We start from the raw sequence: 17,565 nt of genomic DNA, 5'->3' as shown, positions 1-17,565 counted from the left end.
GTAGGACAATCATGAAAAATATAACAAGAAAGGTAAGGTAAATAGGTTTGAGGCATGAGATGCCTTGGCCATGTTGGGAATCGTTGTTCTCAATGTTGTGCATGAATAAAGGAAGTTCTCTTAACCTTGACCTTGAGATCCAGTAATTATGTTGTGACCATGAATATGTTGATGTCTATATGTGTATACATGTATGCATGTATGTATGTCATGTTTGATAGGGTCATCATGGATCATGATTATTAATGCTAATATTTATATGTATATATATGTATGTTGTTGTCTAACAAGGTCACCAGGGATCATTCTTGTGGAGGAATTATTTCTTAGGTAGGTGAATGGTATGAATAGGTTCCTGGTTTATAAACAATCAAGTGGGAGAGTAGTCATGAAAAATATATGAGGTCAGTATCATGTGGATATGAATTGATATTGCATGCTTGTATTATTCTAATGTTTATGTTATGAAAGGGATCATTGAAGGATACATCAACAAAATGAAAACAATGTGCTTTGCGGCATGCTAGGATAAACATGGATGTCAGAGAGAAACTGGAAACAAGGTTGCATGGTAGAGACACCTTGGTTTTGGATGTGTGGTACTGTTATTGTGCATATGTTGTATATGTTGTACATGTTGCATCTGTGATGTTGTGTGCATGTAGTGTTGTGCATATATAGTGTGTGTACATGTTGTTTATGCAATGTTATGTACAGGGTGGTACATATGGTGTTGTGTGGATGTTGCATATGTAGTGCTGGGTATAAATGGTGTTATGCATATGTTGGACATGCAGTGTTGTGTACATATTATACTATGCGTATGATGGATATGTGATGTTGTGTGCATATGTCGTTGTGCACATGTTGGATATGTAGTGTTCTTAGATAGGGTGTTATGTACATGTTGTATATGTAATGATATGTACATATGGTGTTGTGTGCATGAGTGTACAAGTGGTGTTGTGAGCATGTAGTGTTGTGTACATGTTTTACATGTGGTTGTTTGGATGTGGTGTTGTGTACATGTTGTGCATGTGATGTTGTGTACATGTTGTGTAGGTGGTGTCTTGTACATGTGATGTTGTGCACAAGTTGTATAGGTGGTGCGTGTACAGGTGGTACTATGTACATGTTGTACATATAGTACTGGTATATGTGTGGCATTGTGCGCATGTCAAACATGTTTTGTTGTAAGCATGTGGTACTATGTATGTGCATTATGTAGTCATGGTATCATGCCATGTGTATTCATTGTGTTATACTCTATGTACTCTATGTATTGTGTTATGGTGCACACCAGATGTAGGAGTATGTATTGTGTTGTGTTGTATGTCAGGGGTAGGTGCATGTATTGCATGGTACTGTATGTCGTGTGTTGTTGTATGTGTGTGATGCACACTATGTGTATGTGCACATGGTTGAGGAGAAGGCATCGGGTGATTTTGGGTTGTGGCAACCAATCTGGTGTGCGTACAGAATAGGACAAAGGTAGAAGCTAAGGATTGGTTAAAGGACAAGTATTAGTATTTTATTTTAGTTTTATTATACATGTGATTTATGATTCTAGTCTATGATGATTACATGTGATCTATGATTCTGGTTTATGATGATTGCATGTGATTCATGATTTTGATCTATGGTGGTTATGTTTTGAGATAACCTGATGTGATATTTTTATACATGTTGATTTGGTCAAAGATGTTAGCTTGAATTGCTGTGATGGGAAGCGAACATAACTTCAAGTGTACTTTATTGACATGATACCAATGAGGTATGATTTGAAGTTATTCAATATATTGTGAATCCAATGGAAATTATGTGCTTGGTACAAGAAAGCATGGAATGCCCAGTTGGATGGTTAAAAATGACTACAAGAATTAGTAGCGTCAATGAAAGGAATTGGAACATATAGCAGTATGCTAGCAAAGCACTTCAAGAGCAGGGCCATTATGGGACACTGGTACATAATAGTGTCCATTGATTTCCATGACCACATTATGACCGATATGATGCTTTTGAGGCAGGTATATCCCTTGGTTGTTGGACCTTTCGATGCGAGGAAACCTCGCCTAGGGATGGATTGCCCGGGAAGGGGGTGCTAGTGGAACTTGGAAGGTGTGTGACTGCATAGAAGGGGGTGACTAGATTTCCCAAGAGACTGTGTAGCAGAGAAGGGAAGGTCAGGGATGTATTTGTTCGTTTTGGTCATTAGCATTACCAAATGGAGTCAAATGCACATCGAGAGTGTGCCCTTGAATAATGAGCCAGTAACTGTTCATTGAGAGGACAAGTGGTGCAGGATTATAGCATTGGACATTGGATGCAGATTTGACTTTGGTAGTGAATTCTAGACTTCTTGGGAAGGAGGTGAGTCCTAGTATTACTTTGAGGGTGGAGGTGTGAGCCTCTGGATTCCCTTATTGTGGATGCAAGCATCGTATCATTTTATTTGTTGGTTGAGCAAATGTGCAAATGTGAAAATGTGTATATGTGTGTATTATTGTAAATATTGTATTGAGATGGATTTATAAAGCTCCATAGACAGTATGATTATCTATTGGGTGAAGCAAATGTGTATGTGTGTATATGTGGTTATTGTAAATATCGTAATGAGTTATGTTATAAAGCTCCAGTAAATGATATGTTTGTCATTTTCTAGAAGATGGTCATTTAAAATACTGCAAGGAGCTGTGTTATAAAGCTCCATAGGCAATATGTTTTTTTTTCAACGGGCTCATTGGTTATAGGTGTCATTTAAAACGGAGGATAGTGTTCCCTCAAGGGGGAGGGTTTTGTAACAACCCTGGTTAAAAACTCATGTAAAATATATGTAATACCACAGTTGATGGGACACGTATTCCAAGATGAATGGTGGGGAAAACATCCTAGTTGGTGTTCATTCCGTTTATTATGGCTAAGGAAATTGGCAAAGGAAAAGGCAAAGGATTTGGAAAAGAATGAGGCATTTATTGGCATTTTATTTATGAAAATAAAGGAAATTAGGAGAAAATGAAGGTGAAAGGTCACAAGTTGCATGTGAGGAGGAAATTGAAGGAAAATAATGGAAATTGAAAAAATAAAGGCTTAACTGATAAAAAGGCCTCTAAGGATTAGCAGGCAAGCTTGGTCAGTTTAGTTTTGGATCTCTCTCTCTCATACTCTTGGAATCTTAGGGTTTTCTTAGAGCAATTTTAGAGAGTGTGGAATACTTGGAGTTTTGGAGCAAGAAGGAAAAGAAAGAGCAGTAAAGCACAACAGGACATCGGGATCAACAGCTACAACGAGTTTTTCTTGTAAGTACACAGTTGCATGTATGTTTTCCTCACTAGTCCTTTTATGCATGGCAGATGGATGTGGTTTCTTGGTTATGATTTGTCATTGGCATGGAGGGTTGCCTAGATTGATAATGGATTTGCCTAGCCTTGTCATTTCCTAGATAGGTATGGTGTTGTGGGTTCATTTTCTTTGTTTTTTGGTTGGTTCTCATGTTTCCTTAGCTTGGGTTGAGTTACTAATTCCTAGAGCCTTGGTTGGAAAACGTTCTAGAGCCCTAGGTGGGTTCAGTTACCAGTCCTAGAGCCTTGGTTGGACAATCGCTCTGGAGCCCGGTATAAGTTGTGGGTTGAGTTACTAGTCCTGGAGCCTTGGTTGTACAACCACGTTTGAGTTTGGTATAAGCTATGGGTTGATTTACTAGTCCTGGAGCCTTGGTTAGAAAAAGCGTTGTGGAACCCTGGAAAGCTTAGATGTAGACCAATCTGATGATGGTTTTGTGATGTCCGACCGTGAGGTGGAATCACTGTTTGATGGGTTGAGGGGGTTGGCCTCTAGAAGCCTTGGATGGTTTTGGATTGATGTGTTTTATGAGATCCCACATTCATGATTGGAATATGGCATGGGATTGAATGGCTGAAGAGATATTTGGCTCAACCATTCCATGGTCAGGTAGAACATGGTAGTCCCATCCCGGTTTGGATTTTGTATCATCAATATGAGGTTATTTCTCCTTGTATTTCTATGAGTATTATACCGGTTTATATGTGGATCATATGGTTGTGGTTTCCTTTGTATTCTTGTTGATATTATGTTGATTATATATATGCTTTATGGCGGTAGCTATGTATGGCTCTCATCATGTTTTTAGTTGTAAATGAATGAACAATGTATATATGACCTAATGGCTGAAATTACAACTATTGTGTTGAGGCATCTATGTCTCTTAGCGATTCTCAGATGATTATGATACCCATATTCATAGATTTTTTGTTTACACCAGTAGATTACACATTTGTGATATTTTTGACGATATGCCTGTCATGGCTAGTAGGGGTCCATTCAAGGGCTTGTTCAAGTGTTTGCATTTTCATCATTGTTTCCTTATTATCTTTCTGCTCTAAAGTTTTCATTCAATTATGGGCAGTGACCTGGGCTCTAGGCCTGAAAATGTAGCTCAAATCCTGGGGACACTGACACAACACTGAGCAAATTAGTCCTTAGACACTAGCATGCCTTGTTATGAGAGCATCTAGAGCCTCCTGGATGCTCTGAGGCCCATATCATCGGAGCATCCAGGAATCAAGTGGTCTAAAACCCCAACAAGACTTTTGGACAGTGACCTGGGCTCTTGGCCTAAAAAAGTGGCTCAAATCCTAGGGATGTTGGCACAACAATGACCAAATTAGCCCCTAGACACTGGCATGCCTTGTGATGAGAGTGTCTAGAGCCTCCTGGACATTTCCAGGCCCATAGCATGGGAGAATCCGGGGGTCAAGTGGTCTAAAACGTTAATAGGACCCAGGGGTTGGTTATCTGAGAGGTTGGGATGGTCCTTAAAAGTCTTGTTGCTGATGTTGAAGGTCTCTATGGTGTGTTTCCATCATTTCCACTTCCTTAATGTGACTTATGAGGTCGAATCATATCATAGTAACTTCTCATCACATATTTACCCCAGTTGGTCGGTTACTTGGGTAGAAATGTGGGAGGATGGTGTTACAAAAATTCTATTTGAACTAATACATTATGGTGGTTCTCCATATGATACAATTGTGTAACAATGGTAATATGAAATGTGAAAATAAATGAAATGAAATCGAGATGTTTTCATGTTTTCATGTATGAACTGTATAATTGAACTGTACATATTTTCAAAAAGCTAGCATCTAATTATAATTTCATTAATTCGTATGTTTGTTTGTTTTTTTTTCTTTTCTTTTCTTTAGTAATTTGAAATATATGATGAAGTAATTGTTTCAATGTTAACTATGAATTGATGTTTGTTATCACTTACCAAACATTTAATATGTATAGTTTTCTTAGTGTTTAAACCAGTGATACAAACACTGCAACTTTCACGTATTGACCATGTTAGTGAGATCTATATATATAGTCCATTAGGCTTAGTGAGATGTATATATAGAATCCATTAGGCTTTTGTTCAATATTTGTATAACATCAATTAAGTATATTTTACTTATTAATTATGGTTAATGAGGTATTGTATTAAAAAATAATAACATTTATAATAAAAGGTATCTTGCTATGAGGTTACTTATCATATATTTGAGAGTTTGGACTTAGATAACGAAAACCCAACGCCATTAGAAGCAAATCAGCAAGTAATTGCAAATATTACTTTTAATCTAAATGGGTAGTTAAGTATTTTTACAAGGTAGCTAAATATTACTTTTAATCTAAATGGGTAGTTAAGTATTTTTACAAGGTAGCTAAGTATGAAGAAAGGAAGAAATGCGTAGCTACGTATTTTTACAAGGTAGCTAAGTATGAAGAAAGGACGAAAGAGGTAGCTAAGTATTTTTACTTTGTCCTCGCTTGCAAGGTATAGCTAATCTACGTAATTATTTTTACTTAGTCCTGGGTTGCAAGGTAACTAAATATTTTTGCTTAGTCTTGGGTTGCTTTTTAGTGTTTTATCACTGTTTTAGATCTTTGCTCAGTCTTGGGTTGCTTTTTAGTGTTTTATCACTGTTTTAGATCTATGGAAAAGAAGAAAAGAAGAAATAGTTAAGTATTTTTACAAGGTAGCTAAATATTTATACATAATTTCAAGGTGTTTTTTAGTGTTTATGCCACCGTTTTAGGTCTTTGTCTTAATAAAATGGAGCATATACAATGTAATTTTATTTCATAATAAAATTAAGATTTTTCAATGAGGAAAAACATGATTAACTTATACATATAAAAGTAGTGAAAAGGGTACATTTTAAATCAAATATTTATATTAAAAAATATAGTGGCGTTTGCAGGCTTGTTATGACTGAAGAAAGTCAATATCATTTTATAAATAATTTGGTCTCTCGTCCTATATATATCATAGTACCTTTCCCATTGGTCGACTATTAAGGTTCTCTATAAATCCAGGAGAAGAGTGACCTCCAACCGAGGGATAAATCCCCAAAATCTTTTCCTCGCCAGTGGTCGTATTAGGAACATAACCCGGAGATTCAGCCCGAGGGAGCCCCGAGATTCTACAAACGGATAATTTTCGTCAGAATTGCCAGAACTGTGATTATTTGTGGGTCAACTCCGATGCGATTTGATTTGATAACCAATGAAATGGAAGCTCCGCCAAACTGTCTCCACGATTATGCCATCTCTTCTATGGTGAACCATATCATGAAATGAATTTCTGTGCTGTCTATTAGCGGCATAATTGGGGGCACACATTCAACATAAACGTTGAGGATAGATCTCTGTTCAAGAAGAAACGAAAATTTATTGGAATTTTCTTTGTTTTGGAGTTTTATTTGTTTAAATAGGTAATAGTAGAGAAAAACATTATGTGTTATAAAGATTTAGAGTTTAAAAATAGCTTGTAAATATTTATAAGACAAAGCATAATATTACAACATCTCCTCTGTATTGAGAGTGCTTAATAAGTACATTTTATTCCTAATATTTATTTTTCAGAAAATGGATTTTCATTTAAATTAGAATATTAACAATAAATAAAATAATTTCTAAAATTAATCTTAATTGTGAAAATGAATGAATATATATATATATATATGGTAGATTTATTTAAAATTTTTACAATTATAATATTAATAAATATTTAGAATTATAATAGGAATAGACTTAACCATGATGAATATATTCTAATAGAAACAGAGCATAATATTTAATATTCAAATAATAGAAAAAGACCTAGGTACATTTTCATATTGAAATAAAATAAAAAGGTCTCATGCATATAATATTAATGAATAAATATTAAAATATAAAGATTTGTTTAATCAGTGAATCATTAATATATTGTTTAATCAGTGAATCATTAATATATAAAATAAATATATTTGATATTTATTAGGCCGATAGGCTTTCCCTTTGAAAGAGACTTTCGTCGTCCCTTTCATTCTAAGGTTGACACCTGGCATTTTTTTTCATCTTTGCAGTTTCGCATTTGTTAATGACCCTGTATGCGCTGTTAAGGATTGTGGAACCTCTGCCCAACAACCTGCGTGTGGTGCGGTGCGGTGGATTGTGGAAACTCTGCCCAACAGCACTCTGCAACCTGCAAGTTTGGTTGTCTCGTTTGCAGCTATACCGAGTATGTTGCCTGTTGTATATTTTGAAGAGATTAGGCTTCCTGATTTTTCCCTCGTTGACGGTTATATCTATTTAGAAGCCCTAATTTGTTGCACTGTCAATGCAGGGGGTTCTTACAGGTTTCGGCCTTGCATCCACAGGTGAAGGAAAGGCTATGGTCAGCTTCCTTCCTCAGGTAATGGTTGGAAACCGTTTTCTCTAGAAACAGTATCGAATCCTTTGCAAGAGAAAGGAAACTGATAAATGCTTATGGCATTTAATTACAGAGTCTTGTTTCACTGACTCAGGTGTGCATTGTGACCCCACCACCACTCTACAGGTACTATATTGTTACAGGCCTGTTTTTCTTTACTTCTTTAACAGTCTCCGCTGGAATTTCTCTAACTTGACTCTTAAATCTGATTGCAGGTTAAGTATCGCCCAGCAACTCCTTTTCTCAACAGTTCGGAATCCTGCAGTGGCAACCACTTATGATTTTTCTCTTCCATGCTCCAGGTTGGTTACTCTAGTCACTGAGGGTTTTTCTTTCACTTCCAGACAACGCAAAGTCACCTTTTGAACTTCCGGAGATGATTAAATAGAGTTAATCTATGGCCGGTCTTGCCGACATTTCAATTGATAATGTTGTTCTGCTTCTAGCTTAGGGTTACAAGACAGTAATTGTATGAACTGAGAACCGAATAGGTGATTCGGCTGCCATATTACTCTCATTACTGGAATGAGCAATCCTGTTGCAATGTCTGTTAAACAATACGAATTAATCTATGTTTCCCCTTCTCTATATGGTAATTTTTCTGGGTTTAATCCCAATTGGTTCTTACGGGTTTTAGTTATAGTATGTATTAAAGTTTTCTCATGCGTCTGAACATGAGAGCGGATTCTTGAAATGTTGAGGGTTCAATCCACATATGTTCGACTGTTTGAATGTAAAAAGTTTCCTTAGTTATCAACCACTGTCGTGAATTTACATAAAGCGCCATTGATATTCATGGAATTTAGTGGGCAAGTTTACCTGTGCGTCTGTAACATTTCTGAATTGGTTTCTGAGAATTTCTTGGCTGTACCAAACGGTGTTTTCGTTCCACATTTGTTTGTTTGTATCCAGAATCGAGTTTCGAAGAGGACCGGACCCGGCTTCTATTACCCCTCAGTTGCCAGGTCTCAACCTCTTCGATCCTCTGTTGTACAAATAATCCATAACATTGATCTAATTTCTATTTAATTTCTGCAATAGATTATTTAAGCATGCTGCTGGTAAATAGTTCTATTTTTTTATTTAGTTCTATTTTTTTTTCTTTTAAATTGTTTTCCACTTTTTTATTTTAGTTAACAAATTCCTAAATCAAGAAATTACTCGTTACCCTATCTTGCCAGCCTTGTTCTGGATCTGATGTCATAGATTTTACAATCTTTATGTTTATCCCTGTTGGGTAATCTTTTCCACCATTCCTCGGGGATAATTTTAAAACAAGCTTAATAGGAATAATTTGATAACAGGGAAGAGCAGTCACCCAAACTTGTTCACCCAGAACTTTACAGGTTCTTTCACGCGTAATGTTTTCCCTTAGCCTAACTCAACAACCCAGTCTAATTGTTATCTGCTGAGGTAACTGTTTCCTTACTACGGTAATTAAATGGAAGATATTTTTCCATTTGTTTCTAAGGGTCTCATTCTGGGCCTTAGCAGATGACCCACACTGCACTGCAGCAACTTAATTATTGTTCAAGATTATTACCTTCCATCATCCACATTATTAATTCTAGGATTAATAGAAATTTTCCATCTATAATCATTATGCTTATCTCAAAAATAATTCACAGAAGTAGGATTCCAGGCTTCGCTCATTATTCCATCTATAATCATTATGCTTATCTCAAAAAATCTCAAAAACATTTCACAGAAGGAAGTAGGATTCCAGGATTAACTCATTACTTTATTAAAACAAAAGTGAACACAAGAAACATAAGCAGCTACTACTTAATTGTTCACTCGATTCTCCAGAATTACTGTAAGACTGAATCTGATCCTCCCTACCTACCGTGAGAAGGGCAATTACGTCCTCTTCCCCCGAGCTTCCACTCCAGAGCAGTATGTACAGCTTGTCAGACTCAAGTATCTGGCATCAGCACCACCGTCCAGCCAATACCATCTGAATATGATCTGTTCCGGAGTCTATACTGGCACATGCCCAGCACAGGAATTACTCCTTGGCAGCGTCCTCCCAGTTCCACAGACCTTTCTTTCTGTCCCCTTGGACTTTTCAGAAAGAAGAACCCTTCTTTCCCTTGAGATCCCTCTTTTATCAGGAAGAAGGGGGTAACTGTCATAACTGTCTCACAGTTGAAATTAGTTTCAACCAAGGGTGTTACAGACAATGGCACGAGACCAGATTAAGGTAAAGTTGTGCTTGACTGTTTCTGTGGTTGCACCACTCATCCCTTCTGCCATTTAAAATGTAAATTCTTCTGATTCCTTTTTCAAGAAAACAGTGGGAATTTATAGATTGTGTTTCTTTGTTTACATTAATGATAAAAGATCCAGACGAAATTCCCTGAAGGCTTGTTCTTTTTCAGGGTTTGAGTGAAAAATGTCGCTGCGTATGTATCCTACTTATGGAAAAGGGTATAAACAGTAAACAGTTTTGGGGCAGCAATAGCTTTTAACAGATCAGAAAAAGATTCCTCCGCTCCTCTTGCTTGTGAGCAGCCTGGAACCCGTTCAACACCTCTGAAAAGGAAGGCAGAGGAAGCCAATTTGGATGATGACCTCACTCAAGGTTTTCAATCTCCACAGTCCCTTGTACTCTCTACACCTGCCAAATCCGGTGAATGGGGTAACTCTGTGGATTCATTTAAGTCATCACCTTTGAGGAGGGCTGCAAATCCATTTGCCATATCGAAGAAGAATGAGAAGGTGATGCGAAACTCTACATATCCTCAGCATGATAGAAAAACATTCAACTTGGAGAACACTCCAGTGAAAGGGTTCCCTAATACTCCACCCTTGCATGCTTCAAAGTTCAAAGCGATTCAGATTCGGTGTAGATGAATCCCAGACACTGCAAGTTGACACAACTAAGAATTGCTCTGAAACAAGCCTACTGTGCTTACAATCTCCTAAGAAAAGCAATGCTGAACCTTGCAAGCTGGACATTGGTAGAGAATCGAATGTTTCAGAGCCAGCTGAAAAGACAAGTAACAATATTCAGGAGGCTTGCAAGATACATATCGATGGAATGTCTCAATCAGATCAGGAAATCATTGACTCCATCATAATGCCAGTGTTGCAAGAGGTAAGTTCTTGTCATTATCTTTCGTGGTTTTACTTTGTTCATAATTAGTTGATTCAAGTCAATGACATTAAATTGCTTTTCAGACCAAGCTTTACCCCATGTTCGTTAGTGCCTTGGAAATTGCATTGGCATATCATGTCAAATTGCAATGACTTTTCTTTGTGATGTTCTTTGTAGTTGCTAATACTTTATCTGCTCTGGCTGATTCTGGGTTGGTTGCATGCTGTGTTGTAAACTGAATGCATGTTATACGTCAAAATATATTGTAGCAGAGATCATACTGCAGGTCACTTTGAAATTGTAAAGTTTTTTGAGCTTCTGAGTAAAATTTTCCCCTTTGAGTACTAAAGACTGTTTGTAACTTTGTAGGTCTATGAAAAAGAGTTGAAGACGATAGAGGAGTGCAAGTCGGGTGTATCTGCTGCTAATATGCGTCAGCAGATGATTGGATGCTTAATATTTTGTACTCGCAGGTGAAGTTGAGGAGCAGTTGCACCTCCTTGGACAAATAGCTCCTGAATGGATTTCTGGAAGGATAGCTTCCACTGGTTCTATTCATTATATACTCCCTTACCCTCTACGTATGGAGATAACACCCCCTCCTTCAGGGATTTGAACCGCGGAGCCCTGTATCTTCACCTTTGCCTTTGGAGCCACCAATTATATAACCCCCCGCATTGGGATTGATTCTTTCAGACAGGATTTCATAGCTGTACCGGAAGTCAGTGAAGCGCGCAACTATAAGAGTTCCAGAGTCCCTATAGACGTAAAGGTTCCGAAGGCGTAACTTGACAGCTCTTCAGTCTTCCAGTTCGGCCTGACTCCAGTATCCAATCTGAGGGGCATTTGGGTTTGACGAAACCCGTCTCAATATGAGGCTTGGAGTCAGCCCACGCTTCTTTTATAGAGGATTCAGACTTGGCTTTGGAGGAATCAGTCCGTGGGGTTCCCAGAATGCTGGTAAGTCTTCTACCTCATAATAAATTCATTTCTTTCATTAATTTCTCTTCCATGTGATTTTATTTGTTGGGCATTTGCATAAGATAGAAACCACTTCCAAGTTTCATCAATGACCGGGCAGTAATATCAAGATAAGTTTCAGTAAATTAGAATATAAGTAATAGAGCCTCTTCTACAGGCAGACTTATATCAAATTCATTCTCTATGCTAGAGCCTCTTGTGGTAGGGCCCACACACTCTTTCTGTATGTATGTATGCGCTAGACATTAGCACTGAATTTCACCCGCGCGTTAGGCAGTTGGTCTAAGCTAATGCAAATGGGCAAATAAACCATTTTCATGAATCCTTCATTGAAACAGTTGTCTCTGGATCTATCTTTTGCAGCTTTGGGGCGGGTTTATTCTTCTTGGGATTCCTTTGCATACTCATCAGCCTCTGAATCTTGCATTGAAGTTCACTCCCCGGAGGAGGAAGTGGTCATTGCTTTGGGCAGCAATGTTGGCAACAGAGTTGAAAATTTCAATAGAGCTTTGAGCATGATGGGGAAAGCTGGTGTCTGTATTACAAAGCACGCAAACTTATACGAGACCGCACCTGCATATGTAACTGATCAACCTTGCTTCCTTAACTCTGCAATAAGGGCAATCACAAAACTTGGTCCGCATGCCTTGTTGACAGTTCTGAAAGAAATTGAAAAGGGATTAGGCCGGACTGAGGGCATAAGGTATGGGCCTCGGCCTATTGATTTGGAAATTTTATTCTATGGCAAGCTCAAGGTTTCATCGGATACGCTCAAAATACCCCATCAGAATTTGTGGGAGCGACCCTTTGTTCTTGCTCCGCTTGTAGACCTTCTTGGATTGGTAGCTGACAACGACACTGTTGCCTGTTGGCACGCCTTGTCGGGAAGAAATGGCGGCATATTTGAGGCATGGGAGAAACTTGGAGGGGAAGACCTTATGGGACGAGAGGGAATGAAGAGAGTTTTGCCCATTGGAAATGAGTTATTGGATTGGTCGAGAAAAACTCATGTCATGGGTGTTTTAAATTTAACACCAGATAGTTTTAGTGATGGAGGACGGTACACGTCTGTAGAGAATGCAGTTGATCAGGTTAGACTGATAATATCTGAAGGAGCGGATATGATTGACATTGGAGCACAGTCAACCAGGCCAACAGCATCAAGCATTTCAACAGAGGAGGAATTGTCTTGGCTTTTGCCAGTTTTAGAAGCAGTGGTGCAGATTCCTGAAGCTGAAGGTAAAATCCTATCAGTAGATACTTTCGATGCTAAAGTTGCATCTGAGGCAGTAAGAAATGGAGCTCATGTTGTGAACGATATATCTGGAGGTCGTTTGGATCCCAACATGTTTTCTACAGTTGCAGATCTCGGTGTCCCTTATATCTTAATGCATATGAGGGGGGAACCGTCAACAATACAGAACGATGAAAATACAACCTATGGGGATGTATGTAAAGAAGTTGCTAATGAGTTATGGTTACAGATAAAGAATGCAGAATCGTTTGGTATACCTGCATGGAGAATTATAACAGACCCTGGTATTGGTTTCTCTAAGACGCTTGAGCAGAACTTGGAACTTCTTAGGGGTCTATCAGCTGTTCGACAAGGACTTGCAGCCAACAGTGTGGCTGCTTCTCATGGGCCTATTTTAATTGGACCCTCCCGAAAAAGTTTTTTGGGAAAAATTTGTGGTCGCCCAAAAGCTGATGAACGGGATCCTGCTACAATTGCTGCCGTGACAGCTGGGGTTTTGGGTGGGGCTGACATTGTAAGGGTACATAATGTTAAGGATAACTTGGATGCTGTGAAAGTTTGTGATGCCTTATGCAGGCGAACACTCTACAGGTCAAACTAACTTGTAAGAATGTTCGATCTGTCTTTGTTGTTCTTCAATTACCAGTTCTATTCAGGTACATTGGCAAGAAAAGTCATCTCTCCTCCATTTCATTCTATAGGCATCCATTGATACAAAGAACTACATAAAATGGTTTGATTTGCACAACTTCGGACATGGATTAATTGCAATGATGCTTGAGGTCCAAAAATGCTTGTCAGGACTTTGTCCTTGCACCAAGGATAAGGATAAGACAGGCAGCGTTGTTCTTAATCCATTCTAGTCTGTTTGTCATTTCAGCTATATAATCCTTTTCCTTATCTTTTACAAAGACCAAATAGGGCCTTTATGGACGTAATTTTAGTTTTTTTGTTTTGAAAAAAGCGTCTCACAATTTATTACTGAGCACTAAAGAATATATCAGAAAATATTCATCATTGAGCCAAAATTTTGATATACAATTTACTACTCCCTACATTGGCAAGGAGAGCCAGCGTATCTGTCTTCACTCTAGTCATATAAATTATTATATATTTACATAAATATATAATCCGTTTGCTTAACTGAAATTTATTTATTTGCTTAACCCAAAGTTATTTATTGTTAGCGGCCGAAGATAAAGATTATTGGCCACATGCCATTGCATAACTGCTCTCTTACTCATGGTTCCACCAATAAAAACACGTTGATCACTGGCCCATCACGGATCCAGGATCCGTTTGGGCCATATCCTTTTCCACGCGTAGGTTCGATCACACATGTATCGGAAACGCTAAATTTAGGATAGCGAAAATATTTTTTAAATCGTAAATCTTAAAATACAAAACTCATAACGAATAGAGAACCGAGAGAATTGTGTAACAATTTTGTGTTTATTAATATTTATAGCTTCCATCACACATGTATCCGAAACCCTAAATTTAGCGCAGTGATAATATTTTTGAAATTGTAAATTTTAAAATGCGAAAATCATAACTAATCAATAGCGAAAATATTTTTTAAATCGTAAATCTTAAAATACAAAACTCATAACGAATAGAGAACCGAGAGAATTGTGTGACAATTTTGTGTTTATTAATATTTATAGCTTCCATCACACATGTATCCGAAACCCTAAATTTAGCGCAGTGATAATATTTTTGAAATTGTAAATTTTAAAATGCGAAAATCATAACTAATCAATAGAGAACTGAGAGAACTGTGTAACATTTTTATGGATTTTAATCATGGTAAAATTTATAATATTTTGTAGGAATTTTTTTTATCAAATTTATATTAATAAGCGTATTTTTAATAATTATAAAATATTATAATAATACTATTGTATCCCCTGTCAAATTTTAAAATTTTATAGAAATAAAAATTATAATATATGTTTCTATTTTATACCTAATAATTAAATTAGACTATTGGATATCTTAATTATTATTATTTTTATATAAATTATATTTTTTTTATAGACATGTTTATTTGACAATAATCTAATTATCAGTGAATAGATGGTAAAGATTTAATCTCTATTAGAATATGCAAAAATATTTATAATAGTATTTATATATCAAGAGTTAAGATTTAACTCCAACTTAGTTATGCTCTTTTAATTAATTTATGTCAAAAAAGTTAATTAAAAAAAATATCATATGAACACATTTTATATTGCACATGTGATATTGATAAGCCATAGTATAGTAACAAGAGCTAATTACAAATTAAGAACTTACATGGTAAGGTGACATGGATGAATCTACAATTTTAAGAATAATGTTACATGTTTTTTAAAATGTATATATGTTTAACACATATATTAAACCTTTTTATAATCAATAGTAATAATAATAATTTAAAATAACCTTGAATGGGGTGATGATCAAGGTTGAAGGTGGGGGTGTGTTGCCATCTCCCTACCTAGCTACTAGGTCTGGGCATGTGGCAACCTGTCTTCAATGAATGGGGTGGCTATTAAAATGCACCAACCTGCACAAGTCAAAGAAAAGTGAGAGATGGTTCGTGGGCTAGTCGAAGCCTTCAACCATGTGCACCATGTGAACATTTTGGATCTAATCATGGCAGTTTGCTACTTAGCATTTACAGATTTTACTGAGGTAGGTGAAGGCTATCATAGGAAAATATACTAAATTCATGGAGTCGTTCATCACATATCTTAGCGGCTTCAAGTGCTGAGAAGTGTGGAAAGTTTGTGCATTGTAGGAGAGAATTAAATCCAATTGAGCGCAAATTGTGGAGCAGCTCTAGCGAGCTTAAAAGCTCTGAAATATTTTCCAGTAAAAAATAACGCTATCGAGTATCTATGTGAGATATGGTTGCATCCTATAGTGAAAAAGACCAAATGTGAAAGGATCTAGGAGGCAAGATGCTTCGAAAGTCAGCTTAACATGAGGGATCATCAAACTTAGGTAAGGATATACCTAGGAGTGGTAGCAGTTAGCTTCCAGCCTTGGTGGTTTTGCCTTACTAAAGTTAAAGATTAATGGAATCTCATAATTGGTTTTCATAAGCTCAATTGGCTAATATGCAATAACGCTGGACGAGAAACTGGGTAGGATAGAAACTTGCATATTTTTCCTTATCATTATTAGTATTTGTTCACTACCCCTCCTTTTTACTATTTGCAATAGAATTAGGATCTTTTCTTGCTTGAATATAAGATGTATAATCCTTGGTTTCCATTTTTTTATAATGAATATTTTTATTGTTTCCTTCTTATGTTTTAGAGATTATATTTTGTTCATGAGCTTTTTATAGTGATTGCATGGAGATTTTGGGAGCGTGTTTGTAACTATGTGGCTAGGGGTCAGGGAAATAGTTGGGAGAAACAACGATTATATGAAATTTTTTGTGGTATGTTCCCCTCTAGTCCAATGCCCCCATCTTTATTTTCTCACCTTGTTGTTGTGTTGTGGCTGGTTTGGTTCTTTTCTTGGCTTATTATTATGTTTGTGGTTGTGTGGAAAATGGTTCTTTAGAGGTCGGGACACCTTAGCATTGTCTTTAGTGTTTTCGGTGCAATCCAAGAGGGGGGGTCATAATCACAGTCTTCCTCAGGTGTGTAATTGGATATTTACCAAGTGGTTTTAGGGGTCGTTTTATGGGTATGTGGGTTATGGTGAGGAGGATACATGGTGGAGGGGTGAAATTGGGATAATACCCCCCTATGGTTGGTTATCGATATTCTTATTTGGGTTGGCCACTTCTTCTTTCCAAGCATGGTCCTAAGACTATTTTGTATGAGCCACTCTCTTTATCCCTATGGTCTAATTTCTTTGGTGGAGTTGAGGCTCGCATCGGGAAATTTACCAAGTAGGTTAGTCATGATGAGATAAAGGGGCTATGTGTAACACCCTCCTCACACATCTTACCCAAGTAACAATCCAACCGGGGTAAACATGCAACGAGAGGCTACTATGATTGGATTCGACCTCCTATGTGACCTTAATGAAGTGGAATCGATGGAACACATCAACTAACCAATCCACATTAGCAACAAAAACCTCAGAAGACATGTCAGCCACTCAAACATCATGTTCCTAGGTCCCACTGATGTTATGGATATATTAAGCCTCAGTCACTCTCATGCTATAGGCGTGATAACATCCATAAACCTAAAGTTACTCTCAGAGGCTCGCCTGCTAGTGTCTAGAGACCCAATTTTCTAATGTTATGCCAGCGACACTGGGATTTGAGCTACCTTTTCAGGACCAGAGCCTAAGTCACTACCCAGAACCGAATAATAGCTTAAGATCAGTCAAAGAACAGGGAAAAAATGATGCAAAAGAAATAATTTAAACAAGGCCTTAATCAGACCCCTACTAGCCATGCCAAGCATTTCATCAAACATATCATCAACATATAACATGCAGGTGTAAACA

General features: G+C 37.3%; 1 protein-coding gene across 1 annotated transcript; it reads left to right on the top strand.

Annotated features, from left to right (window-relative positions):
- Positions 1-7,675: 7,675 nt before the first annotated feature.
- On the top strand, positions 7,676-13,775 carry LOC149192273 (folate synthesis bifunctional protein, mitochondrial-like). The gene is made up of 7 exons (XM_089404511.1): positions 7,676-7,744; positions 7,836-7,888; positions 8,065-8,354; positions 8,675-8,727; positions 10,144-10,862; positions 11,232-11,822; positions 12,207-13,775. Exons 6-7 carry the CDS (start codon positions 11,735-11,737, stop codon positions 13,697-13,699), a joined length of 1,581 nt encoding a protein of 526 aa, XP_089260637.1. The 5' UTR covers positions 7,676-7,744; positions 7,836-7,888; positions 8,065-8,354; positions 8,675-8,727; positions 10,144-10,862; positions 11,232-11,734; the 3' UTR covers positions 13,700-13,775.
- Positions 13,776-17,565: the final 3,790 nt, after the last annotated feature.

This window comes from Pinus tabuliformis, chromosome 2_2 (assembly GCF_031772625.1).
Source record: "Pinus tabuliformis cultivar Carrire ecotype Pingquan chromosome 2_2, CPIR1, whole genome shotgun sequence".
Classification (NCBI taxonomy): domain Eukaryota; kingdom Viridiplantae; phylum Streptophyta; class Pinopsida; order Pinales; family Pinaceae; genus Pinus; species Pinus tabuliformis.
This window is presented reverse-complemented; position numbering and strand designations above follow the sequence as displayed.